The sequence below is a fragment of the Anolis carolinensis genome, chromosome 4 (genome assembly GCF_035594765.1).
Source record: "Anolis carolinensis isolate JA03-04 chromosome 4, rAnoCar3.1.pri, whole genome shotgun sequence".
Lineage (NCBI taxonomy): Eukaryota > Metazoa > Chordata > Lepidosauria > Squamata > Dactyloidae > Anolis > Anolis carolinensis.
In genome coordinates this window covers 100,940,065-100,967,060 of record NC_085844.1, presented here as the reverse complement: position 1 = coordinate 100,967,060, position 26,996 = coordinate 100,940,065, and the positions used below count along the sequence as shown (strand labels likewise).

The window sequence follows — 26,996 nt, the reverse complement described above, 5'->3', positions numbered from 1 at the left end:
ACAGCAGCATGCGCAGCAGCAGCAGTGATGAGGGGAAGATTTATTTGGCCAAATGGTAGTCATACTGGCCCAATTGGGGACAGCTCAGTTGGCAAAAGTACGGAAGCTGGATTCTGCCGAGTGTTCGGTCAACCGTTACATCGAGGAACTGCCGGAGAATATATCCTGTGATCTGTTGGCCTACTGGTCTTCCCGGGAACACGTGTGGCCAGATCTTGCCAACGTCGCTCTCAAATTCTTCAGCTGCCCTCCTCAGAGTGAAGAGCGAGAGAGTCTTCAGCATTGCCGGAGATGTTGTGACCCCTCACTGCAGCTTGCTGGATCCCCTTTCTGTAAAAAAATTGGTCTTCCTCAAGGCCAACCTCCCTGTTCTGAAATTTCCGGAAATTCCTTTGAAGTGAAGTGCGGCACCCTTTCCTAAGTCCATAGGGTTTATCTTGCAACACCATGTCTTCCTTTTCAGCATTTCCGGGTGATCTTTTCCGGGATGTTGTTTTCTCTATTTATCACTGATGGGCACAATAATCTCCTCTCTCATTGCATCCTTCTAGGGGGATCCGCTTTCTCCTATGTCACCCTTTTTGGTGAAAAACAACATAACTTGTTGAAAAATGAACACTTAATTATTAGAGCACAAGACTGTTACAATACATTTAGAAACGAAATGTTTTGGAAGACAACAAGTAATGCTTTTTCAGTACTTTAACAAGATGTTATGTTTCCCTAATTAAAGAAGTTTGAACTTCAAAATTCTGCCACTTTTGTCAGCCTGGTGTTGATGCCTTGTCTGGGATGTCGGTATGAGGGTCACATCTTTTGCTCCTGTGTTAACAGTGGAACGATAGCTATCCTGAGTACTGTTGAGAAGCAAATAGATTTCTAAAATGCCCAGTGATAAATGATTGCATTCTGCTTTTTGAGGTAATGGACCATCAGCCGTTCTGAGCACACGAATACAGTCAGAGTAATACCACGGCCCCCTATCCCCATCCAAATATGTTGCACAATGCTCTTCTTCAAACCAATGAGGGGAAAGGAGGCTTATCATGACCTGAGTTGAGTCCAAAGAGTTGCAGGGAAAGGAACCAGAGAGGTTCTACTTCGAAGCTTCTCAAATGGTCAGTCTTCATTTAACTGGATTTGGCTGTAATTGGCAGATAACGGGCTTATCTCAACACAAGGGACAGGTAGCCAGTTCAACTGTGTCCTTGTGTTATAACTCCGCTGTCATCCAGTAAAGTACACAAAATTACCTCTTCTTCCCTCAACCGGGGCGCAAAAATTACGCACTTTAGCAAGTCCGATACTTGTGTTACTGTCGGAGTGTTGTTCTTCAGCTTTTTACTTGGTTTTCTGCAATCTTTTCTGTTCACGTTGTCCCTGTGTATGGAATGATGCTTTGTATAGAGATCAGAGTACTTCATTCTGGCCGCCTATCATGTTGCAGAAATGGCATACCAATAGAGTGCCTTTCGTATTTACTTTGGAAATGCGTTATACTTTGGGAACTTCCACATATTGCCTGCTAGGGTGGTCTGGGGTAAGACGCCATCCTGACATCACAGAATTAAATAGTCGAGCACATTATAGCAGATGCCTAGGCACGTGCACAACTGATATCTCAAGGAGATGCTGGTAGTTCTCAATTCCACCGTCTGTCCAGAAGTCAGACAACCCGCCCTGCAAAGCATTTACAGGGGCGGTGCTCCAGGGGCCAATGCAATGGTGGGTTATTTGCCAGGTAAAGGTCGCATCTGGGGGTGGGGCCTTCGTGGCTGCAAGAAAGATGGTAGAATGGGAACTCTCCAAGTATATTCCAGTTCTTCATCATCAGCTTCCGGAAGTGCTTCTTGCTGGTTGTAGATAGAATTCGGCCAACCTATGTAAAACTTATTCGCCCGGTACAAGTCGCAGCTGGGGGTGGGCCTTTATGGCTGCAAGAGACACGGTGGAATGGGATACTCCCGGGAGATTTCTGCCATTTTTGGACATCTGATGGAAGGGAGCCCAACCAGCCACCCTGCGGGCTGGCTGGTAGGTTCTGCTCGGTCTCAGGGGCAGTGGCCGAGGCCAGCCATCATTGCCCATCCGGGAGTGTGCCTTTCTGGCTGCAAGAGACACAGTGGAATGGGAACACTCCTGGGGAATTTCCTCCAGTTTTTAGGCATTTGATGGAAGGGAGCCTGCCTGACCACCCTGTGGGCTGGCAGCTTGCGTTTCATCGGCCTCGGGGGCAGTGGCCAAGGCCGGCCATCGTTGCCCGGCAGGGAGTGGGCCTTTCTGGCTGCAAGAGACACGTTGGAATGGGACACTCCCAGGGGATCTTTTCCAGTTTTTAGGCATTTTTTTTTTGTATATGATCTTTATTCATAGTTTTATATATCTTGATAAGAAAATAGTGTTTTTCCATCGAAAGTGGGAGAACATTTATTTTTGTTAGAAAGTAGGAAAAGAGAGTAGAGAAGAAATAAATAAAAAAAATGAAAAAAGTTGACTTCCATCTTCCTTTAACTGGTTCTACAAAAAAAAGATTCTAATAGTCAATCAAAGCCATATCCCCTTTGTCCTTATCCGATTCTAAGATTGAATTTATTCAGCAGATGGGGTTAAATTTTATTTGTTTTAAATAGTCCTTTACCAGGTCCCAGTTGGTTTCTTTCTTAGGCAAGCCTTGACTTGAAGATAACCAGTAGGTAAGCCTATCCATGTTCATCACGTCCAAGACTTTAATCAGCCATTCCTCCTTGTTTGGAGTCTCTTTTTGTCTCCACCTCCTAGCATAAGTTATTCTCGCCGCAATAACCAGATCTCTTTATCTTTGTCATATTCTATATCTAGCATTCCGAGTAGAAAATATTCAGGTTCTCTTCTAATCTTTATCTTCAAAATTGATTGTATTACTTCATTTACCTCTTTCCAAAATTGTTGGGCTCTCGGACATGTCCACCATAAGTGAAAAAACGTGCCTGTTTGATGCTCACACTTCCAACATTTATCTGAGGAATTTTTATAACATTTTGATATTTTATAGGGGGTTATATACCATCTGTATTGCATCTTTAACCAGTTCTCGCGCATATCATACGCGTAAGTATACCTGAGGCCCTGATTCCATACCTTCTCCCAACTTTTTAATTGAATTGGATGGCCCACATTTTGGGCCCATTTTACCATGCACTCCTTTATCTGCTCCGTTTCCGTACCCCACTCTAATAGTTTTTTATATAGCTTCGTAATTAATTTATGCTCAATCTTCATTATATTGTCCCAAAAGCCATTTCTTTCTGCGAAGCCCGTTTCCTTGTCTAGCCTAAAGAGATCATGTGCCTGTCTATAATGGAACCAAGAACATTTCGGAAATAAAAGTTTAATATCTTTTTCCTCTTTTAAATCAAATTTCCCTTTTTGTTTAATTAGTAAGTCCTCGTAAGTAGGCCACATTCGCCAACCTAATTCTCTCCTTTGGAAGGCTTCCAATGGTGAAACCCATAGAGGGGTTTTCGTATAAAATTTCAATTTATATCTATTCCAAATTTTTATCAGGCCGGCTCTGATAAAGTGATTAGAGAAATTACTTTCAACCTTTGACTTATCGTACCATGTATAAGCGTGCCACCCCTTCCGAAGATCAAATCCCTCCAGGGTTAGGATTCTGCGTTTTTTTAAAGTTGTCCATTCTTTAATCCAACATAGACCCGCAGCTTCATAATAAAGTCGTAAGTCTGGTAGGCCAAAACCGCCCCTTTTTTTTTCGTCTATTAAATTTATCCTTTTGATCCTGGGTTTTTTATTTTGCCATATAAATTTTGATATGTCTTTGTGCCAAGTATTAAAGATGCTTAAATTCCTTATAATCGGAAGGGCCTGAAAAAGATATATCAGTTTAGGTAAAACGTTCATTTTGATGACTGAAATTCTTCCAAGTAGAGATAGCTTTAGATGTTTCCAATTTTCCAAATCCTTTTTGACTTCCTTCCATTTTTGTTCGTAATTATTTTTCATTAACTGGGAATTTTTACCTATTATTATTAGACCTAAGTATTGGATTCTATCAACCACCTGAAGCTCGGCAAGTTTAGATAATTCTTCTTTTTTCTCTTTTGACATATTTTTAGTTAAAACCATTGATTTTCTTTTATTTAATTTGAGCCCTGCTAATTTGCCATATTCTTCTATTTTTCCAATCCAATTTATTATATTTTCCAATGGGTTGCTAATAATACAAATCACGTCGTCAGCATATGCTCTGATTTTATATTCTTCGTTCTTTATTTTTAGACCTCTCAATCTAGAATCTTGTCTAATCTCATTCAGCAGAATTTCCAAAGACATGATAAAAAGCAGTGGTGACAAGGGGCACCCCTGTCTGGTCCCTTTGTCTATTTTAAATGTTTCCGAATCTTGCAAATTTATTGTTATTTTTGCCTCCTGTTGGTCGTATATGGCCTCTATAGCATTCATAAATTGATATCCAAAGTCCAGTTCTTTCAATAATAATTTTAGGAAGTCCCAATTTAGATTATCGAACGCTTTTTCCGCATCCAAACTTAGCAATGCTAATTCTTTTTGGTTATTTTTCTCGTAATACTCGATTACATTTAAAATCGTTCTAACGTTATCTCTTACTTGGCGTGTGGGGAGGAAACCTACCTGCTCTTCCTTTATCCAATCACTAAGAAAATTTTTAAGTCGTCCGGCTAGTATGTTTGCAAAAATTTTATAGTCCACATTAAGAAGCGAAATTGGTCTATAGTTTCTCACGTCTTTTGGGTCTTGCCCTTCTTTCTTTATCATTGTTATAGACGTCTTTTGCCATGAATCCGGAGGCTTTTGACCTTGAAGTATCTCATTCATAATTTTATGGAGGTGTGGCGTTACTTCCTCAATCATAATCTTGTAATAGCTGGCCGAAAAACCGTCCGGGCCAGGAGCTTTGCTTGAATCCATCGCTCTAATAGCCTTTTTTATTTCCTCTACCGAGATCTCCTTGTTTAGTCTCTCACGCTGTTGCTCTATTATTTTTTCAAGATTCTGTCTATTTAAGAATGACATAATACTCTCTTTATTTATTGTATCCTTGGTATATAATTTCTTGTAAAATTTAAAGAATTGTTTCAATATATCCTGATCCTTTGTATAGGTTTTCCCCTCGGATACAATTTCTGTAATAAACTGCGCTTGTTTTTTTTTCCTAATTTTCCTGGAAAGCCATCGTCCTGGTTTGTTTGCATTCTGAAAGTTATATTGTTTAACAAATTTCATTTGTTTAGCTATCTTTTCTGTTTCTAAGTAATCCATCTGTGTTACCCAGAAGTTCAAGTCTTGTTTAAGTTTCTCATCAGAGGGGTTCGCTTTTAAACCTGCTTCTAATTTAATTAATTGTTCGGTGACTTTATCGTATTTTTCTCTTTTCAGTTTATTTTTTCTGGCATTCTGCTGTATCAAATGTCCTCGCATAACGGCTTTACTCGCGTCCCATATTACTTGAATCGAAGTCTCCTGGGACGTATTCAGCTGAAAATATTCCTTCAAGATTTCCCTATTTTTTTTAATATCATCTTCAGATTTCAACATATTCTCGTTAAATTTCCATTTAAAGTTATTTATCCTCTCGTCTAGTCTGAATTCTATCGGGCAGTGGTCAGAAATGGTTCTGGGCAATATTTTAATTTTAGAGACTCTTGTTGATAAAGAATTCGAAGTCCAGACCATATCAATCCTTGACCACGATTGATGTCTATCTGAAAAAAAGGTAAAGTCTTTTTCTTTTTTATGTGTTATTCTCCAAATATCTGTTAGATCATATTCTTCCATTAAATTCACAAATTGTTTCGGGAGTTGACTCATTTTATTTCCTAATCTATTTTTCTGAGTACCAGATTTGTCCAGCTGTGGGTCCAAGACCCCATTGAAGTCTCCAACAATTATCAAATTATCAAACTGTTGGCTCAGTATTTTCTCTCTTAACTCCCTCACAAAAGATGTTTTGGCGCCATTCGGAGCGTAAATGTTACAAAAGAGCGTAATCTGGTTATTCTGGTTTATACAGATCGCTATCATTCGACCCTCTTGATCCTTAAAGGCCAATTTGGAATCCAATCTCGGATTAGTATAGATTACCACTCCTCTCTTTTTTTCATTAGCTGCGGAATAGAATTCTTTCCCAATATTTTTTTGAGTTAAGTTTGAGACGTGTTTTTGACAAATATGCGTTTCCTGGAGTGCTACAATATCATATTTCCCTCTTTTAATTTGATTAAATAATTTTCTCCTCTTATTTGGAGAGTTCAATCCATTAACATTGTTACTCCAACACTTAATTTGCATAACAAATTTTTATTATATATTTTATTTACTATGGTTTGTTCCCAAGTCCAGTTGAGGTGCATTTTTATTTGTGGTCGTTGGTGAAAGAAATCTAGCTCGCTTCTTTTTTCTCTCTTCTTCCTCTTCCGGTGACAACCCGACATCTTGATCTTTCATCAGCCTATCATAAAAGTATTTGGCCTTTTCCTCTGATGTAATCCATATCTTCTGTTCCCTATATGAAACCATCAGGCCTTCAGTCTTCTCCCACCGGAATCGGATATCTCTTTTTCTCAGCTCGTCAGCCAAAAAGTTGTATTTTCTTCTTTTCATCAAGGTGGAAGCTGGGTGTTCCTTGAGAATAGATATTTTGCAGCCTTTATAATGCTGCGGATTGGCACTATTGCTCCTCAGTATTTCTTCTCTTAAATTTCTTCTTGCAAAATGGACAACAATGTCCCTTGCCACCTTGTGTTTTCTAGAGTAGTTTGTCGTAATTCTGTATACCTTCTCAATGTTGTCTGCCATCTCTTCTTCAGTACGCTGCGTCATCTCAGCCGTAATTTTAATTATAATCTCTTTTAAGTTCTCCTTAGCTTCTTCTTGAATGTTTCTAAATCTCAGCTGGAACTCTGCTTCTCTTTGTTCTATTCTTTCCTGTCTTGCTTCCAGTTTTGTATTTAATGTTTCTAATTTATTCATCTTCTTTTGCATTTCTTCTTGAGTTTGCTCAATTTTTTTGTTATCTTGTTTCATCTCTTTTATCTCTTGTTGTACTTGATCAAAGTTTTTTTTAATATTACTAAATTCATCCGTGATTTCCTTTCTCATGTTCAGCATTTGTTCCTGAAACGTATTTTGGCTTTCTGACAATTTCATTAATTCCCTCATAATATCTTTTAAGCCCAGATTTTCTGGCAGAGATTGTCTTCGTTGTAGAATCTTAGGGTCTTCTTTTACCTTGGGGGTAGCCATTCTCAATAATAAACTATATAAACAGATAGAGTTCTCAAAATGAAATTAGCTTTGATTTAATTCTTAATAATAAAATATATAAACAAATAAAATTCTCAAAATAAAATTAAATTTAATTTGCCCTCCGGTGGAACTGATATTTGTTCCCCTTAAGTACTTTTTTGGAAATTTGATAATTAATTGAAAGTTGATTATAAATATTCAATTATCAGGGGTTTCTGGGATGTACAGTATCTGATATATGATGTGTTAGTAGTCCATTAGTGCTTCGTTTATGTAAAATTTATTTACCCACTTAATTTATTTAATATGGATAGAATCTTTACTTAATTAAACACAATTGATTAGTTGTGAATTAATGGCCTAGATAAATTTATTCTCTTTGATAGGTTGAAAGATTATTTCTGATCACCAAATATAAATTTTTAGTGTAACATATATAATTTCAGATATTCTCTGTTTTATTTAATTTAATTTTATATCGTTATTTAGTTTATTTTATTTTGTATGTATTTTATTCATTTATTTATTTGTTCGTTTATTTATTTATTTATTTTTTGGCTGCCTCTCCCTTTTGGGGTGTCCTGGTAGCTATAATCTGTCTATCCCTTAATCACAGTCGACTGACTACTGTTATCTATCAATGGGCACTATTAATCATCCGCCTCTTAATCTCTATTCTCCCTCCTTTGTTCCCTCAGTCCCCCACTCTTGTTTACTGTCGATCCACGTGGTCTCTTCCTCTCCCTCTCCGTTGTCTCTCCGTTGTCCCTGCTCGCCGATCCTTGCCGCCCCGTCCGTTTCGTTAGGTTCTTCAATACTAGGACTGGTGTACTGTGCCGTCCGTCGCCTTCTCTCCGCGCCGCCGTGGCTCCTTCTCAATTTAATTTAACAGTCTTGTTGTTACACTGCTGTTTCGCGTCACTGGTACAAATTGTTCTATGAGTTCTGTGGGCTCTCTTCTCTTTTCTCATGCAGACTATAGAACAATAGTCTATGGGCTTCTGTCGTTGTCGTTGTCCCTCTATCTCTTGTCTTCCTGTCTCTATGGCTCTTTAGGTCTTTCCTCTTCCTGTTTCCTGTCCCTTTGCCCGTGTTATTTGGCCCCTCCGGACCTGCGCAGTTTGCCTTTCTGCTTTGTTTAAAGAGAGGGGAAGGTAGACACAACAAAACCAGGGCCAAGGTCAGTAAGAGTTTTAAATAGCTGTCCCATGGAATTTCAAAATGTCGGCACTGACCCTTCTTCTCCTTTTCCTTCCTCTTCACCTTCACCCTCCCCTTCACAGGGCACCGTTCATTCTCTTTTAATTATGTAATCATATAACATTTGAAAAGCACTGGTCTTTTTTATAGGTATTATTTTAAAGACCTCGAACCCCGTCCGCTTTTTTGTCTATTTTTTTCCTCCTTCCAATCTTGTATAAGCTTTAGCACATTAAATTTTCCGAATCGCAGAGGGGTATTAAACCAGTAAAGGAGATTCAGTTGTTTGAAGTACTCACTCGTGCAAAGTGTCTTCTTCTTCTTCTTCTTAAAAGTGGAAAGTGGAAGAGTAGGCAGTAAGACGGATTAAATCCGAATCGCACTCCAAGCGGTCCGCTAACCCGTGGGTACCTCTGCTTTGCCGGGTCCGTGGATCCCTACCCTTGAGGGGCAAGGGTCTCTTGGACCATCGGCAGGTCCCTTGGGGTTTGCTGTCTATCAGACTAAAAGATTCTGTCTGATAGAGGGAGCCTTCTGGCTCTACCCGACCGTTTGTGTGGTGGCGTCCTGAGAGCACCAGGGCGCCCGTCCTGCCTCCATGCCGTCCACCCGGAAGTCCAGTTTTTAGGCATTTGATGTAACAGAGCCCGCCCAACCACCCTGTGGGCTGGCAGCTTGCTTTTCATCGGCCTTGGGGGCAGTGGCCGAAGCTGGCCATCTTTGCCCGGCAGGGAGTGGGCTTTTCTGGCTGCAAGAGACACGGTGGAATAGGAACACTCCTGGGGGGGTTTCCTCCAGTTTTTAGGCATTTGATGGAAAGGAGCCCGCCCAACCACCCAGCGGGCTGGCAAATGGCTTCTGCTGGGCCGCAGGGGCTGTGGCCGAGGCCGCCCATCGTTGCCCACCAGGGAGTGGGCCTTTACGGCTGCAAGAGACATGGTGGAATGGGATACTCCCTGGGGATCTTCTCCACTTATTAAGAAGTTGATGTAAGAGTGACCACCCGACCACCCTGTGGGCTGGCAGTTCTCAGTTCCACCGTCTGGCCAGAAGTCGGACAACCTGCCCCACAAAGCATTTACAGGGGCGGTGTTCCAGGGGCCAATGCAACGGTGGGTTATTTGCCTTTTAAAGGTCGCGTCTGGGGGTGGGGCTTTTGTGGCAGCAAGAAAGATGGTGGAATGGGAACCCTTCAAGTATATTCCAGTTTTTCATCATCAGCTTCTGGAAGTGTTTCTTGCTGGTCTGTTGTTAGCATTGGGCCGACCTATGTAAAACTTATTCGCCCGGAACAAGTCGTGGTTGGGGGTGGGCCTTTATGGCTGCAAGAGACATGGTGGATTTTCGCCAGTTTTTAGGCATCTGATGGAAGGGAGCCCGCCCAACCACCCTGTGGGCTGGCAGCTTGCTTTTCATCGGCCTCGGGGGCAGTGGCCGAGTTCAGCCATCGTTGCCCAGCAGGGAGTGGGTCTTTCTGGCTGCAAGAGACACAGTGGAATGGGACACTCCCTGGGGATTTTCTCCAATTTTTAAGCATCCACTGTACAGAGGCTCCATCTTTGGAGGCTTTAAAGCAGAGGCTGAATGGCCATCTGTTGGGGGTGCTTTTAATGCGATTTCCTGCTTCTTGGCATAAAGGGGTGGGGGTTGGGCTCCGGCCAACGGTGGTCGGCTCCCCAGAGGAGTGGGACACGAGCCCCCCATTTTTCTTGCAGCAGTGAAGTCGCCTCCCTGCTGCTTTGGAGAAAGGGCCGGGGGGGGGGGGCAGGCCATTGTGTCTGGTGGGGGGGGGCCTTTTCAGATGATGGTGGCTGTCTGTCCAGTTTTCCTCCAACATGTTTTGGAGAGGGTTGGCTTGATATAATGATGGTGGTAGGGTTGCTGCTGGCTTGATTTCTGTCCATAACAGACTGGCCTTTTCTTTTGTTATCCCCAGTTCTGAAGACATAAGCTCAGCTGAATGTTTTGAATAGTTTTTATTATTTCCAAGATGCAAAGTTAGTTTCTTACCTAAGTAAAAGAAGGACTTTCACATTGAAGAAAACCAAATAGAAAAGGAAGTAAGTCTTTCAATGCAGGAACCAAAGCATTTCTTTGAACATTGGCAAAAAATGAGAGGATAAAGGAAACGTTCTGCAATTTGGTGAGCTGGCAGGGTTGAATGTGTTCTCCCACTGCAACAAATGTGTTCAGGATAGCTCAAAAAATGACGGTGGGAGAGCCCTCTAAAGCCCCCCCAGTGCTGTTTTTTGGCAATTGCGCATGCGCGTCCGCCATTAACGAAACAATTTAGAGCATTACGAATTTTCAGAAATATAAAAAAAAAATGGGGGGAAAATTGGAAAGTTTTAAAAATGAAGCGCCGGCACCCCCTACTTTGGAAGCGAGTTTAGAACCATTTTTTTGCATTGATTGCTCATGCCTAGTGTATACCTGTAATTAATAATGAGAAGTTTTTCAGGAAAAAAAACACAGTGGAGGCCTTAATCCAGCATTAGCGTGCTTGAATATACACAAATTCATAGTCAGATTTGTAAGAGCTAAGCTTTGAGGGATGAATCTTTCATTTTCTGTTTCATAAAATCTCAAGCTGTTTTCCGACCCAGCATGAAAAAACATAGCAATGCTGATAAATTGTTATCAAAACCAGACTGAAATGACATTGTCATTGAGAGCATCATTTGACAGCTGCATATATGAGGGTTGAATGAAAAGTAATGCCTCCACCTTCGTAATTCCTCAACAGATGGCAGTACGGGTATGCAGCAGGTACTGGTTTGTTCAGTTCCTTTTGGTGGGAAGCCTTAGCATTGAATGATTGTTAAAGTGAGAAGTATGGAACCCTGCGCAGACAGTCTCTCAATACAACTTGAGCAACATGCAGTCATTGAATTCTTGACAGCAGAAGGTGTCACCCCAAAGGAGATTCATCAGAAAATACAAGCTGTTTATGGTGATTGTGTTGATGTGAGTACTATGTGTAAGTTTAAAGATGTTGAGGTGGGAACATCTGACTTGCTTGACAAAGAGTTAGACGTCCTGTGACAGCAACCACTGAGTTTCACAAGCAAAAGGCTGACAGATTGATTCAGGACGATGATTCAGGCATCCTCCATACAATCCAGATTTAGCACCGTTTGACTGCCATCTGTTCCCGATAATGAAAGAAGATCTGCAGGGACATCATTATGCTTCTGATGAAGACTTTGAGAAAACTGGTTGCGAAAACTGAGTGTCGACTTCTTCCATGATGGCTTCAGAAAACTTGTTCATAATTGGCAGAAATGTATTCAATTGTCTGGTGATTATGCGGAAAAGTAAATAATGGTAGTTAAAGAGCACATTCTAAGGATTATTTCTGTGTTTGATTTTTAAAAATATTTTCATCCAAACACAAGTAATGAAGGTTGAGGCACTACTTTTCATTCAACCCTCATACAAAGACTGCTGCTGCTGCTGCTCAGTCGTTTAGTCATCTCCGACTCTTCGTGACCGCATGGACCAGTCCACACCAGAGCTCCCTGTCGGCCGTCACCGCCCCCAGTTCCTTCAAGGTCAAGCCAGTAACTTCAAGGATACTGTCCATCCATCTTGCCCTTGGTCGGCCTCTCTTCCTTTTTCCTTCCATTTTCCCCAGCATCATGATCTTTTCCAAGCTTTCCTGTCTTCTCATGATGTGGCCAAAATACTTCATCTTTGCCTCTAATATCCTTCCCTCCAGTGAGCAGCCGGGCATTTTTTCCTGGAGGATGGACTGGGTAGATCTTCTTGCGGTCCAAGGCACTCTCAGGATTTTTCTCCAGCACCAGAGTTCAAAAGCGTCTATCTTCCTTCGCTCAGCCTTCCTTATGGTCCAGCTCTCACATCCATAGGTTACTATGGGGAATACCATTGCTTTCACTATGCGGACCTTCGTTGCCAGTGTGATGTCTCTGCTCTTCACTATTTTGTCAAGGTTGGCCATTGCTCTCTTCCCAAGATGTAAACGTCTTCTGATTTCCTGGCTGCAGTCTGCATCTGCAGTGATTTTCGCACCTAGAAATATAAAGTCTGTCACTGCCTCCACGTTTTCTCCCTCTATTTGCCAGTTATCAATAGGTGTAGTTGGTAACGATCCAAGCTGGCAGCTATATAATGTTGGTGCAGCATTAAACTTCACTAATTTGAATTTGGAGTGGCTGGGCAGCTTTAGTTGCCCCTGGAGGAAACAAAGTATCCAAACCCCTTTCAGTCTGCTTTCAGGACAGGGTATGGTACTAAGATAGTCTTGATTCCTCTGTCTAATCCCCTATTGATCCTCTTTGATCTCTTGGCAGCTCTTGATACAATCAATTGTGGTATTTTATTGAAGCAGCTCCGGCAGATGAGAATAGAAACATTGGTGGTTCCATTCCTATTTGCAAGATTAATTCTAGAAAGTAGCATTGGGGGATTCCTGCTCAGACCCCATGACCATTGTCCCCCATGCTGTTTAGCATCTATATGAGGCTCCTGGGGAGGTCATTAGGAGTTTTGGGGTTGAGTGTCATCCCTATTCTAACAACACTCAGCTCTACTTATCCTTGTCATTCATGTTGGAGGTGGAGATGCTGCAGTATTTTCTGAACATTGTAATGGGCTGGAAGAGGGTGAATGAACAGAAACTAAATTCTAACAAGATGGCGGCTCTGTGGTTTTGTGGGTTTTGAGTTTGGGAAATTGGAAGGTTACCTGCCCTGCATGGGTTGCACTACCTCTTAAGGAGCAAGTACACAGTCTTGAAATATTCCTAGATTCATCCTTGTCACCAGAGGTCAAGATAGACTTGATGGCACAGAGTACTTGGGGCCAGCTTTAACTCATCTGCCCAGCTATGGTCTTATCCGGGGAGGGATAAATTAGACGCATTAATTCATAAGCTCATAGCTTTATGACAAGACTCTATGTAGGGTTGCCATTCAAGACAACTTGGAAACTGCAGCAAAATATAACAGCTCATTGGGAATACAATTCAAGTATTGCATACTACTTGTTCTGAAGAAATTGCTCTGGCTGTCAATACTTTTTGTTCAGAATTTCAGATGCTGGCAACAATATTTAGTCCTAAATAATTTGAGACCTCAACATTTGAAGGAATTTTCATTCTATCTATGCTTGTTTTTGAATTGAGATCTTTTGGAGACTATTGTGAGAAATTCTGATTCCCTCGCTTACTATACAATTGTGGCATTTGGGGATGGGGTGTCATGACCTGTTATAATATGACCTGTTATAATGGGAAAACTTCCCCTCTGTTTTTGGAAGTACAATTTTAGGGGCTGCAGATCTGTTTGTAATTCTGATAAACTGTCCAGAAATTTAAGAAAATGTAATTTGAACTAGCAAATGTAATAATGAAGCTTATTAAAAATTGTGGTGTGGTGTGATAGGGCAGATTTACCTTGGTATAGTATGACAAATCATTTCCCTTTTATAATAATCAGGAATAGCTAAAGCAACTACTAAAGTGGGCAACAGAAGAGGAATACATAAAAGAATGTATAATAAAATGGGCAAAAGACATAGGCCATAGTTTGAATTTGGAACAATGGGAAAAAAACTTGGAAAGAGAAACTAAAATACACAGCTGCAACCTATATTAAAGAAAATTGGTACAAGATGCTATACAGATGGTATTACATGCCAGAAAAATTATCAAAATTTAATAAAAAGAAATCTAATATGTGTTGGAAATGTGGGGAAAAAATTGGGACATTCTTTCATCAATGGTGAACCTGTGAAAAATTAAAAGAATTTTGGAAGACAATACATCAAATAACACAGGGAATCATAGGAATCAAATTTAAATTAGAACCTGAAATGTATTTACTAAGCTTTATGAACTCAATTTTTTTTTTAAAAAAAATGAAGACAGAATATTTTTCTACATAAGCACAGCGGCCAGACTAACAATAGCGAAAGTCTGAAAAGGGAAAAAACTTCCTACTCCCGAGGAATGGTTAATTAGAATTTTGTACATGATACAAATGGATAAGCTAACACAAAAAATAAGAGAGGGCAAAAATAAAATAGATGGGACAAACTTCACAAAATTCTTGATAAAAAGAATGGATTTCACGATAGATTTATCTATAATATAAAATGGTTTAAACGAAAAGAGACTAAGGGAAAATACAAATATGTAATCAACGAATCAGAAAACTCCGAGGTCAAGATGGGAAGCCAACCATTTTTTCTTCTTCTTTACTTTTGTTTTCTTTCTTCACAGATCTTCAGAACTCTTTCACCCCCCAATCTTCCTACTCACTTTCCTTTCAATATATTGTTCCACCACTTTCGATGTATTACGTTTCTTTATCAAATAAAAAATAATATCTATATATTTTTTAAAAGGAATAGCTAAAGCAAACCAGTTGTTTGCAGAAGTATAATTATAGGAAATGACTTTCAGAAATCAATATTGTCCTGACAGGTTCTGATGGTTCATTGGTTAGAAGCCATTAGTTTAAGTCCATCTAAAACAGTTTTAAATATGTATTCCCATTGTCTACATGAAAAATAAGTTATTAATTTAAAATAATATGCTATGTAGAATTGTGAATTATAAAAAAAAGTCTTCAGGAAAAAGCTCCATCTAATTGAAAAAGCAGAGGTGTATCTTTTATGTTTGCTGTGCAATGCTCTATGTAGATCAATTTAATTTGGGGGGGAAAATCTCATTAGGGAAATGCGTTAACAATGTTACCAAAGTAAATGACAGTGTGAACTGTGATACCTGATTATCATTTCATATCTAGTTAGTGTGAAATTTAATGAAACAGCACACCTTCCAATTTTAAAAAAGTCAGACAATGTTTCTCAATGTGACAAGTGTACATCTGCAATATTTCTTTTCTGTAGACAATACTCACTGTATTGCAGAACGAGAAAAGAACCATCAGGGACAGAGAGATTCCTTTGGATAATAAGATTTTGAGTGTGCAAGCTGTTTTTCTTTGAAACCGATAGCAAATAACATTTGCTGTTATTATTCCTCATTGGCAAATGCGTGTGGCTTGTCATTTTAATCACTGTTGGCATTTGGAGAGAAAGAGTTATGCCCTTCAAAATGGATCAAGCCACTCTTATGAACAACTAATGAGGGAACCACGTTTTTATTGTGAACTTGACATTAATGATACATTTACAACAAGACTAGTATATTCTTAAAGAACTTTTAAGTAGGTTTATTTCATATTGACAAATGTTGGATGAAAAAATACACATAACAGTGTATTTTATGTAGTTGTGGGCCTTACGCAGGGCAGGCCCTAGATAATTTTCTAGTGTAAGTAAGCAGTATTTTTGGCACCCTCCCCCCCCCAAAAAAAAATCACTGAAAAATAAAAGGTAGGTCTCCCTGTCAAAACAAAAGCCTCCATGTAGTAATAATAATAACTTTTAAAGCCTCCCCAACACATTCTGATTTCAGCCTAACTGCTATACCTCACTTCTGTACCTTAGATTTCCCGCACTCAAGGATAGATGCTCCTCCTCTCCCCTCCTGTCTTTGGAGAGGTGGTGGGAGGGGGGAAAGAGCTGCAGATACTCCTTAGGAATCTTGTCCAGCCAAGTCCCTCAGGGAGAGAGAGAGAGAGAGAGAGAGAGAGAGAGAGAGAGAGCCAGAGCAACAAGGAGAGCGAGAGGAGGCTCGCCGTCATTGTCTTCCGTCAGCGGTGGGAAACCACTCACTGTCTCTGAGTGATGCGAGAGAGAAAGGAGAAGGCCTTGCTCCGCTCTCGCCAACCTGCCTTGGAGGCTGGGGCCTTCCACAAGCTCTTTCCTCCTTCCTCTCCCTCCCTCCCTCCCTCTCCTCCCTCGGTCTTGGCCCATCTCCTGCTCCATGTCAGCCTCACCTCCCGTCCCTTTGCAGAAGAGGATGATGGATGCGGGCGCTGACCCTCAGGGATCCCCTTCTTGCCTTCTCATCTCCTCACCACCCATACAAAGCCAGGAGGGGCAGACAGGGAAGTGTGGGTTGTATACCTGTGGAATACAGTTTGTCCAGTGTGGGATAAAAAACTCTTATCTGTTGGGGAGAAGATTGTATGTTGGAATGAGTCACCAAGATTGGTATGTAAAGGCCTTGTAGGTTCAAAGTGTGGCTGTTTCCTGTCTGGGGGAATTCTGTTTTGGGAGGTGTTAGCTGGCCCGGAATGTTTCCTGTCTTGAATGTCTGTTTTCAGAATGTTGTAAGTAGTCACCTTGATTAATATGTAATGTCCTTGTTAGTTGTGAGAGAGTAGGGGTTTGAGCCTTTTTGTTGGACCCTCCAGGTGTTTTGGACTTCAACTCCCATAATCTCAAGTAGCCAGTTTGGGATTGTGGGAGTTGAAGTCCAAAACACCAGGAGGCCCGAAGTTGGACTGAGGCGGGAGGTTAAAGAACCCCAGGAAATGCCATATATGGGCAGAGATGGCGACGGCTAGCGACCCGGGTGCATAAACTCACAGAAACATGTGGTTTCTGGGAAATCACATGTTTCTGAAGAAATGAAAGCTAAAGATAAACAAACTGCGTGTGCGCACGCAGGCGCTCTGAATGATTGTGAACACGGCACAGAAAGAGTGCGCCCGGGCCGCTGGTCAGCGCTGATTGGATGCAAGTCAAGCAGCGTCACAACTCTAAGCCAATGAATTTGCTTGTGGGCGGGCATAACCCGAACCCTGTAATGTGTATAAATATTTACTCAGCCCGCCGCTGGGGGTTCTCCCTGGGAAAGCACCTATATTGTGCGAGGGGGAACCCTAGTGGCCACTTGCCAATAAACTGTTTTCTTGGAAATACTCCAGTTGTCCGTCTCCAATCCCTCCCACTGCGCTCGCAAGGACCGTAGCACAAAGGTTCCGCAACATTTTCTGGTGACCCCGACGTGATTTCCTATAAGACGGGCCAGGAGGTCGGAGACGGATCCCGTTGGCGGGACGGTCCCAACTCAGCGGTGGGGGCCGGAGGCAACTACCGTGAGACGAGAAGGGGCCCCTGAATATTGCAAGACCGGCTGCGGTGCTTGCCTCTCCTGCCAACGCCGACTGACGGTGGGAGCTGTAACACCAGCGAGGTTCCATAGAAACCAGCCAGGAGGGAAAAGGATCCAGGGAAAAGCCCAGGGGCGAAGGTTGGTCCGACGTCTACAGAAATCTGGCAAGGATAGTGGTTAAATGAGACACTAAGGGAACACCGGCGCCGGGAGGGACACAAAAAGGTTCCCAGGGAGGTAGAAAGGGACTCTGTCTTGTGTTTCCTGACGCATGCCGTTGAGTGTCCGGGTGCCCAGGCCAAGGCAGTCCCCTCTATTAGGCAGGATGGGAGGGAAAAATTCAAAGAGCTCCACTCCCTTACAATGCATCTTAGATAATTTTGGCTCTTTTGCCACCCGAGCCGTAGCAGGCAATCCAAGGGACCTGAGAGATTATAGACTGAGGAATTTGTGTCAGGGAGAATGGCCAGAGTTTGGGTTAGGTTGGCAAGTAGAAGGGACGTGGGATCTGAAACTGATCCGAACAGTGGAAGAATATTGTGCTGTGAATCATCCGAACCAGTGGGTCTATATTGCTACCTGGGAATGGGTAGTTAGAGAAGATCCAGGTTGGGTTCGACAGTGCAAGAATGGCAAATGTATGGTGGTGAAGAAGGAAGGGAAAAAGAAGGAAGTTTTCCAATCCAACGAGGAGGACTACCCAGATTTACAGTTGAGTGTACAGGCCAGACAATAGGAATTATTGCCGCCACCCTTGCCACCGCCCCCACCCCAGGGAACAGTTCCCGGTGCACCTACACTAGGAACGAGACCCCCACCCTACTCTCCAGAGTCAACCGAAGCAGCCAAGAAACACTATCCTAGCCTAGAAAAATATCAGGAGGAAACAAAGGAAAAGAAGAAGTCACAACGGATGCCCAGTGATGCTTCTCCGGCACAAACTCGGAGACATGGAGCTCCGGTGTGGCCTGGTGATTCACCGACCGGACCGGCCCTCCAGATGCCTCTGAGAACGGTGCCTGTGATAAACAACAGGAATGAGATAGTTCAAGCATACCAGGTAGTGCCTTTCAGTAGTAGTGATATTCTGAATTGGAAGAATAATACTCCACCTTATAGTGAAGACCCCCAAGCTATGGCTAGGCTATTGGAAGGGATTATGGCAACCCATAATCCCACCTGGCAAGATTGCAGACAATTGTTGAATATGTTGTTCACATCAGAAGAGAGAAGAGCAGTGTTGAATAATGGGGTAGCCATAGCCCAGGTTGGGGCCCCACAAGATGGTGATGCAGCCGAGTGGGGAGCACAGAGGTTTCCTGTGGAAATAGATCCCCAATGGGACACTGAGCAAGAAGGACATTTGCAGAGACTGAAAGGATTCCAGCGTATATTGGTAGAAGCGGTAAAGAGGGGCCCGCTGCGACCGGTCAACATTATAAAAATTCAGGGAGTGGTACAGGAAAAATCTGAGTCACCAACAGCCTTTTTGGAAAGGCTGGAGGCAGCATATAGAAAGTATAGCCCGTATAATTTGGAGGATGAAAACGGTAGGAGGGCGATTCAACAGTCTTTTATCAGTCAAGCGGCTCCTGACATCCGGAGAAAGATTCAAAAGCAACCAGGATTTCTAGGAAAGACTATGAATGAATTGTTGGCACTCGCAGATCAGGTTTATATGGCAAGGGACCAGGTAGAAGAGGAGAAGGACAGGAAGAAGAAGCAGGAATACCAAGCATTAGTTACCATGATGGAACAGAGTGCAAGTGGACAGAGAGGAAGAGGAGGATATGCCAGAGGGGGACAAGGAGGAAGAAGAGGGCCCCCTCGGAGGTTAGGTCGAGACCAATGTGCTAAATGTAAGAAGTTTGGACACTGAAAAGGTGAATGCCCAGAAGGAAAAGAAGGAAGTCAGGAAGGACCGAGAGGAAGAGGAAGGCCTGAGAGAGGAAGAAACCCAGGAAGGGGAAGAGGACGTGGAAACTACGTACCTTTTCTTGCGAGAGAGGTGATAGCTGCAGCAGCTGTGATGGAAGAAGAATGGGAAGATATGGATGAAGGAGAGGAATGAGGAAGCCAGGCTCTTGTTTTGTTGGACCCCGGGGAGCCGATGGTCACACTTGAAATCGGGGACCAACAATTGGACTTTTTAGTGGACACAGGTGCCGAAAAATCAGTAGTAAATACAAAAATTAGTCCACCAACTCGGGAAACTACGAAAGTAATAGGGGTGTCTGGGAAGACCCAGAAGTGCCCCTTCTTCAAGGAACGCACCTGCAATCTGGCCGGACATCAGGTCAAGCATAAGATGTTATATCTTCCAGACTGCCCAGTCCCTTTGTTGGGAAGGGACATTTTATCAAAATTACAAGCACAACTCCAGTTCATGAAGAATGGACAAATGGAAATATCATTTCCCATGGAAGAGGAATGGAGACTGTTTCAAGTTAGGATTTTTACTGAAGAAATACAGTGGCCATGGCATGAGACTCCTTTAGTATGGGCAGAAGATAATCCTCCAGGATTAGCTAAATATGTTCCACCGGTGGTGGTGGAAGTGAAAAGAGGATACTGTGGCTTACCCATATGTAAGCCACAGTATCCCGACAGTCGAGAGGCGGTGTAGGGGATCAGAAAGCATCTAGAGCGACTTCTGCAGCATGGGATATTGGTACCATGCAGTTCCCCGTGGAACACGCCCCTGCTCCCAGTCAAGAAACCTGGAGGACAAGGAGAATATCGCCCAGTTCAAGATTTGCAGGCTGTGAATCAAGTCACCGTTCCCCTAACCCCAGTAGTGCCTAATCCATACATCATGATGAGTCTAGTACCAGCATTTGCCAAATGGTTTACTGTATTGGATTTAAAGGATGCATTCTTTTGCATTCGATTGGCCCCTGTATCCCAACCGATCTTTGCTTTCCAATGGGAATCTCAGCAGTCAGGGCAAAGGACCCAGTATATTTGGACACGCCTTCCTCAGGGGTTCCAGGACAGCCTGACCATTTTTGGTCAAGCCCTGGCCAAAGACTTACAGGATTTTGTAATACCTAAAGAAGAGGGAATTTGGCTTCAGTACGTAGATGATCTGCTTATCGCTTGCCGGACACTAGGGGGCAGTAGAGAGCATACTTTGAGGTTACTCAAGGAATTGGAAGAGAAGGGTTACAAAGTGTCAAGGAAAAAGGCCCAGTTGTGCTGTCCCACGGTGAAATATTTGGGGTTCCATCTGACCGAAGGAAAGAAGATGTTAGGAGCTGAAAGAAAGGAAGTTGTTTGCGCCATTCCCACTCCCAGTACCCGGCGACAGGTGCGGGAATTTTTGGGATCAGCAGGATATTGCAGACAGTGGATCCCCAACTACGCCGTGTTGGCTAAGCCGCTGTACCAGGCTACGAGAGGTGGAAGAGAAGATCCGTTTGAGTGGACAGAAGAATGTCAACAGGCGTTTAAGGCATTAAAAGAAGCATTGATGTCATCTCCAGCATTAGGACTGCCCGATTTGGAAAAACCATTCACTCTGTTCGCTGCAGAGCGGGAAGGAACAGCGGTTGGAGTATTGACCCAACCACTAGGTTCATGGCAAGGGCCGATTGCCTACTTGTCAAAGCAATTGGACACAGTGGCTCGTGGATTGCCACCTTGCCTGAGGGCTGTGGCAGCATCAGTAGATTTAATCAAAGAAGCGAATAAATTGACCCTAGGACAGCCACTGACAGTTAAGGTGCCCCATAGTGTTAAGGCACTGTTAGACACTAAGGGACCGTGCTGGCTCACAAGTGAGAGGTTAATGAAATACGAGGGATTGTTGTGTGACAACCCACTGGTGACCCTGGAGACTTGCTCCACTCTGAATCCGGCCACCCTGCTCCCGACTCCAGGAGACACCACGATCCATCAGTGTGCCCAGGTGATGGACGAGGTATTCTCCAGTCGACCGGATTTGAAGGATGTGCCACTGACTAAGGTGGACGACACTCTGTTCACAGATGGAAGCTCCTTTATGGAAAATAATCAAAGACACTCAGGTTATGCGGTTGTCCGGTGGGGGGAGAGACGCTGGAAGCAGGGTCACTGCCCCCGGGGACTTCTGCCGAGAAGGCCGAATTGATTGCCCTGACCCGAGCGTTGGAATTGTCAAGCGGAAAGCGGGTTAACATCTACACAGACTCAAAATATGCCTTCACTACCCTCCACGCACACGGAGCACTGTACAAGGAGCGCGGGCTCCTCACGTCTGGAGGAAAGTGCGTGAAACATGCCGGAGAGATTGTGGATCTCCTGGAGGCGGTTTGGAAGCCAAGGCAGGTGGCTGTGATGCATTGTAAAGGGCACCAACGTGGAGACGATCCCATAGTGCAAGGAAATAGGCAGGCTGATCTGGCAGCCAAAGAGGCAGCTAGGCTGCCCCATATTGAACATCAGGTAATGGCCCTACAGGTAGAATTAACTGAACATAACGTTACATATACACCAGAGGAAGAAGAATGGGCCTTAAAGGAGAAGGGTCAGTGGTCAGGAGAACTCATCGTGATGCCAGACGCCCGTGTCTACGTCCCTAAGGACTTGGCATGGCACTTAGTCCAACACATGCACCAAAACACACATTTAGGGAAAATGGCATTGGCAAATCTGCTAGGACGACAGTTGTATATCGATGGATTACATAGCCTAACGGCAACAGCAGCCCGAAGATGCTGGACATGTATAAAAAATAACCCCAGAGAAGGACCCCTCGAGCCACCAGGAGTCCAACATGTGGGTGGGGTACCCTTTGAAGCTTTAGTCACTGACTTTACAGAAATGCCCCCATACAAAGGATACAAATATTTACTGGTGTTCGTGGACACATACACAGGATGGGTGGAGGCTTACCCTACAAAGACTGAGAAGGCTGTGGAGGTTTCAAGAGCTCTAATGAAAGATGTTATTCCCAGATTTGGCATACCCTTAGAAATTGGATCAGATAATGGCCCAGCATATATTCAACAGGCCGTGCAAGGATTATGTAGAATTTTGGGCATAAAATGGAAGTTACATTGTGCATATAGACCCCAATCTTCTGGAAAAGTGGAAAGAATGAATAGGACATTAAAGGCTCAGCTTGGGAAACTTTGCCAGGAGACAGGATTGCCGTGGACGGTGGTTTTGCCCATGGCATTATTAGGAATCAGATGTACACCACACAAACGGACAGGACTCTCCCCTTTTGAAAGACTATGGACGACCCCCTTTGAACTTGAAGGGAGCCTTAGAGACAGGAGCTGAGCAACACCTCATAGGAGAGAAACAGACATTGGCCCAGGTTCAGGCTTTGGGCAGACAAATGCAGCAGTTAGAAAAATACATTTCTGAATTGAACCCACCATTCCCTACCACACCTCTACATTGTTTTTCACCAGGTGACGAGGTTTTGGTCAAGGATTGGAAGATTGAGCCATTGGGACCCAAGTGGCGAGGACCCTATGTTGTGCTCCTGTCTACCCCCACTGCAGTGAAGGTGAAGGAGATTAAGCCGTGGATACATTACACCCGTGTAAAACTAGCGCCTGAGGAGTGGCAGACGGAGCGAGTTCCTGGTGAGGACCTGAGACTCAGGATCATCCGGCAACTCCCTGAGGGGTCAACAAGGCCATGAAGCTGATCCCTTCGGGTGCAACGGAGCGTCGGTGGTCAAGTATGTCGCAGCATGGCCCAACAAAGGCGCTCTCTGGGAGATGGTGGCTAGACATTTTGAGAGGAAAAAGTGGGAGACAAGTTATGAGGAGGGGAGGAAAGCGTACTGTGTTTGGTATATTATTTGTGCTGAGTTTTATTCTCTCTTTTGGAAAAAGAGCACATGGGAATTGGATAAAAGAACATGCCAATTATATGTTTGAGCAGCACGGGAAAGAGGTAGCATTAATATATGAACACCCCCTCACCATAGGAGATTTTTCATTTCTTCCCGATTTAATTGATGAACCACAGATTGTGTTGGAGGGATTGTCCAAGGCTCAGGAGGGTCCACCTACCGTGTTTTCTAGCATACCGCAAAAAATAAATCAAACTCGGTTTCGACGGCTTAGATACCATACCTCCACCAGGGGTTTGTGCTTCTGTTGTGGAGGATCGGGAATATGGAATTCTGAGTGGAGACACTGGGGAACTAGGCAGGCGTTCTTTTCCCGATTAGGCAATTACTCCCATTGTCGAGACCGGTTCTATCTACATGGACGATTTAATACATCTTATGTCTCACTATTAAATCTAACCGCAACCGAGTGGGCTAGCATGTATCCAGATTATCCTACATTTAGTGTGAATGATTCTATTGAGGGCCTAAAATCTTATATGAACATACTGCAACAATTAACCCAACTGAGCCTAGGTCAAAGCCTCTGTCCGTTATGGCAAATTAGGGATCCAAATCTATGGTTTTTCTTTGATAAATGGGCCACAAATTATCACCCCGGCAACTACCAGTGTGTCGGTGTGGGTTATTTGACATTCCCAGTTCGGGTCTTACACAAAAGGCATCAGCGCCTGAAATGGGACATTGTGCAAACAGGCCCTCTAGGACCAGAATGTTCGGATGAGGTCATAATTAACAAGGCCCTGTCAGGTTCAGAAGCCTCCCGTGTAGCTACAATCCCTACCCAGGGATTGTAGCTCAAGCAAATCGTAGAAGTGTTCTAGGCCTGACTTGCCGTCTTGAAAAGTCCATAAATGCCACTGGTAAAATTTTCCGGGAAATCCAGTCTGAAGTAGAAGAAATCAGCCAGATGGCCCTACAGCATAAGCTGGCCCTTGACTACCTACTGGCGGCCAGGGGGGGTTTATGCGCCATGGTTAGAGGGCGTTGTGTGGTGAAATTTCATAACTTGAATAGTACTATTGAAGATGACATCGAGTCATTGCAAAAGTTAATTTACAATAATGTCCAGGAGGTAGAAGGTTGGTCTCCCTTCTCCTGGGTGACTAGCTGGTTACCCTCAGTAGAATGGTTGAAGGACATATTGTTGGTAGGGATTTTAGGATTGTTCATTGTTCTCATAGTTATGTGCTGCACTCCAATAATGATGCAAATGTGTACTAGGTGTGTCACACAATCTTTACCTGGAGAAAAGATAGCCATACTCCAAGCCAAGCGGGATTGGATGGAACCATAATGCTTTGCTTCAGCTTTTGTACACGCGCTTCGCAAAAAGAAAATGGGGGAGTGAGGCGGGAGGTTAAAGAACCCCAGGAAATGCCATATATGGGCAGAGATGGCGACGGCTAGCGACCCGGGTGCATAAACTCACAGAAACATGTGGTTTCTGGGAAATCACATGTTTCTGAAGAAATGAAAGCTAAAGATAAACAAACTGCGTGTGCGCACGCAGGCGCTCTGAATGATTGTGAACACGGCACAGAAAGAGTGCGCCCGGGCCGCTGGTCAGCGCTGATTGGATGCAAGTCAAGCAGCGTCACAACTCTAAGCCAATGAATTTGCTTGTGGGCGGGCATAACCCGAACCCTGTAATGTGTATAAATATTTACTCAGCCCGCCGCTGGGGGTTCTCCCTGGGAAAGCACCTATATTGTGCGAGGGCCAGACAGGAGGAAACACAGAGAAGCAAGTCTGGCAAGGGAGGGAGGGGGAACACTTGCCAATAAACTGTTTTCTTGGAAATACTCCAGTTGTCCGTCTCCAATCCCTCCCACTGCGCTCGCAAGGACCGTAGCACAAAGGTTCCGCAACAGGACCATGCCTGCTATATATGAATAGTAATCCTAATCTCATTCATATTATTATGGGAGGATCAGGATGTCCTGGTTTGAGAGTCTTTGGAATTAGCAGCGAACTACAACTCCCAGTGCTGGGCACGCTGCTTACTGGCTCCTGGGTGAGCAGCAGGGGCCTCTTCTCCTCCTCTGTCTCCACCTCCTGTTTTGGCTGCCGTTGCATGACGCCTCCAGCCAGCCTCTGGGCCCTGCACCACGACCCCCGTGCTTTTCTGCCGTCCAAAGCCCTAGTGGGCAGGGATCTCTCTGCCCATGGTCCCTGTTGGGAAGGCGGCACACCGCAGGCGAGCCCCATAGCCTTCCCTCAGCAGGGAGAAGGCCCGCAGCCAATGGGAAGAGCGGGTCCGAGGCGCTGCCCGTCAGAGCGTGCCTGGCAAGGAAGTGAGGTGAAACTCAAGCAAAGCCAGCAGTTGTTCTTTCCTCCAGGTTCTTCCGTTTCCCCTCCCTCCGCCCAGGAGCCCGCCTGCTCTTGTCTGTTTCCCCCCCCCTCGCCGGACTTGCTTTTCTGTGTTTCCTCCTCTCTGGAGCCATGAAGGCCACGGAGGGAAGGACAGGAAGTGAAAGGGAAGGTAGGGCTTTTGTGTTCCCCCTCCCTCCCTTGCCAGACTTGCTTCTCTGTGTTTCCTCCTGTCTGGAGCCATGGAGGCAAGGACAGTAATGGTTTTAATGGCTCCCTTGGGGTTCAGGCAGTGTTGCATCAGCCTTGGAGTTTCTCGGGGGGGAGGGGGGCTACTTGGATCATGCACACATGGAGTTTTCCTGTTTTTGGGGATTTTGAGGGACTTGCAGTTTGTTTGTTTGTTTGTTTTTTCATTTTGCTGTCGAAACACAGCGGGGAGGACCATGTCTTTTGTTGCCAAGTTTCGTGGTTTTGGGTTGTGTAGTTTTTGCTGTTTTAATTAAAGTAGAAATGGTCAGAAGCTTTATATATATATAGATTGCTGGGATCACATAAACATTTTTGGTTGCAAAAAAGGATTGGAAGTGAAAAAGTTTCAGAAGCATTGATATAAAGAGTCTTAGAGATCTATGAAAGAGATCTATGAATAGTTACATTGCAAAAGTTACATTCGCAAATGTAAAAGTCCATGTTTATTTCATTTATGATACAACTATGCATGTCTGTGTATCATTTAAGCATTTGCACTTTTATAGAAGAATGCTATAGAAGAATGGCTGTCTACAGCAAAACATTTTATACTCATTGACCAGTTGGCTCACTGACTTAAACTGTTATATTCATTGTCAGCCCCTTCTCCCTTTCATCTGTCTTCTATTTATGCAGCAGGTTTTAGTGTCAGACTTGAAAAACAACTAAATGTAGATTAGAAATGAGTTGATTCAACCATTTTGTTTTGCAATAATTATCTTGTGCTTACTCTATCTGGCACTGTATTAATCTCCAATTCCAGTTTAATTAGAAAATATTTCTGGAACTTGAGGCAGGTCTTGGCTGTCACAATTCTCTCTGCTCATCTGTTTGTATTAATAAACTTGTTTTTTAAAAAATAAATTTTGATGCATTTCTATGTATGGCTGTGTAGTGTTTCACTGATAAACTAAGGGACCTTCCAGACAAGCCCTATATCCCAGGATCTGATCCCAGGTTTTCGGTTTTAAACTGGATAATATGAATCTACATTGTCAGATAATCTGGCAGGAAAACAGAAAATCTGGGATCAAATCCTGGCATATAGGGCCTGCCTGGAAGGACCCTAACTTTCCTTAGGAATCAAGACTGGGC

The 26,996-nt window shown here is 43.6% G+C and overlaps 1 protein-coding gene across 1 annotated transcript in view; it reads left to right on the top strand.

Annotated features, from left to right (window-relative positions):
* LOC134298625 (uncharacterized) overlaps positions 1-26,781 on the top strand; it is an 87,913-nt gene extending 61,132 nt beyond the window's left edge. Inside the window, exon 2 of the mRNA XM_062979397.1 lies at positions 22,885-26,781. Coding sequence (XP_062835467.1) covers positions 23,117-24,133 — 1,017 coding nt within the window. The 5' untranslated portion in view covers positions 22,885-23,116 and the 3' untranslated portion in view covers positions 24,134-26,781. The remainder of the gene's footprint in view (positions 1-22,884) is intronic.
* The last annotated feature ends 215 nt before the right edge of the window (positions 26,782-26,996 follow it).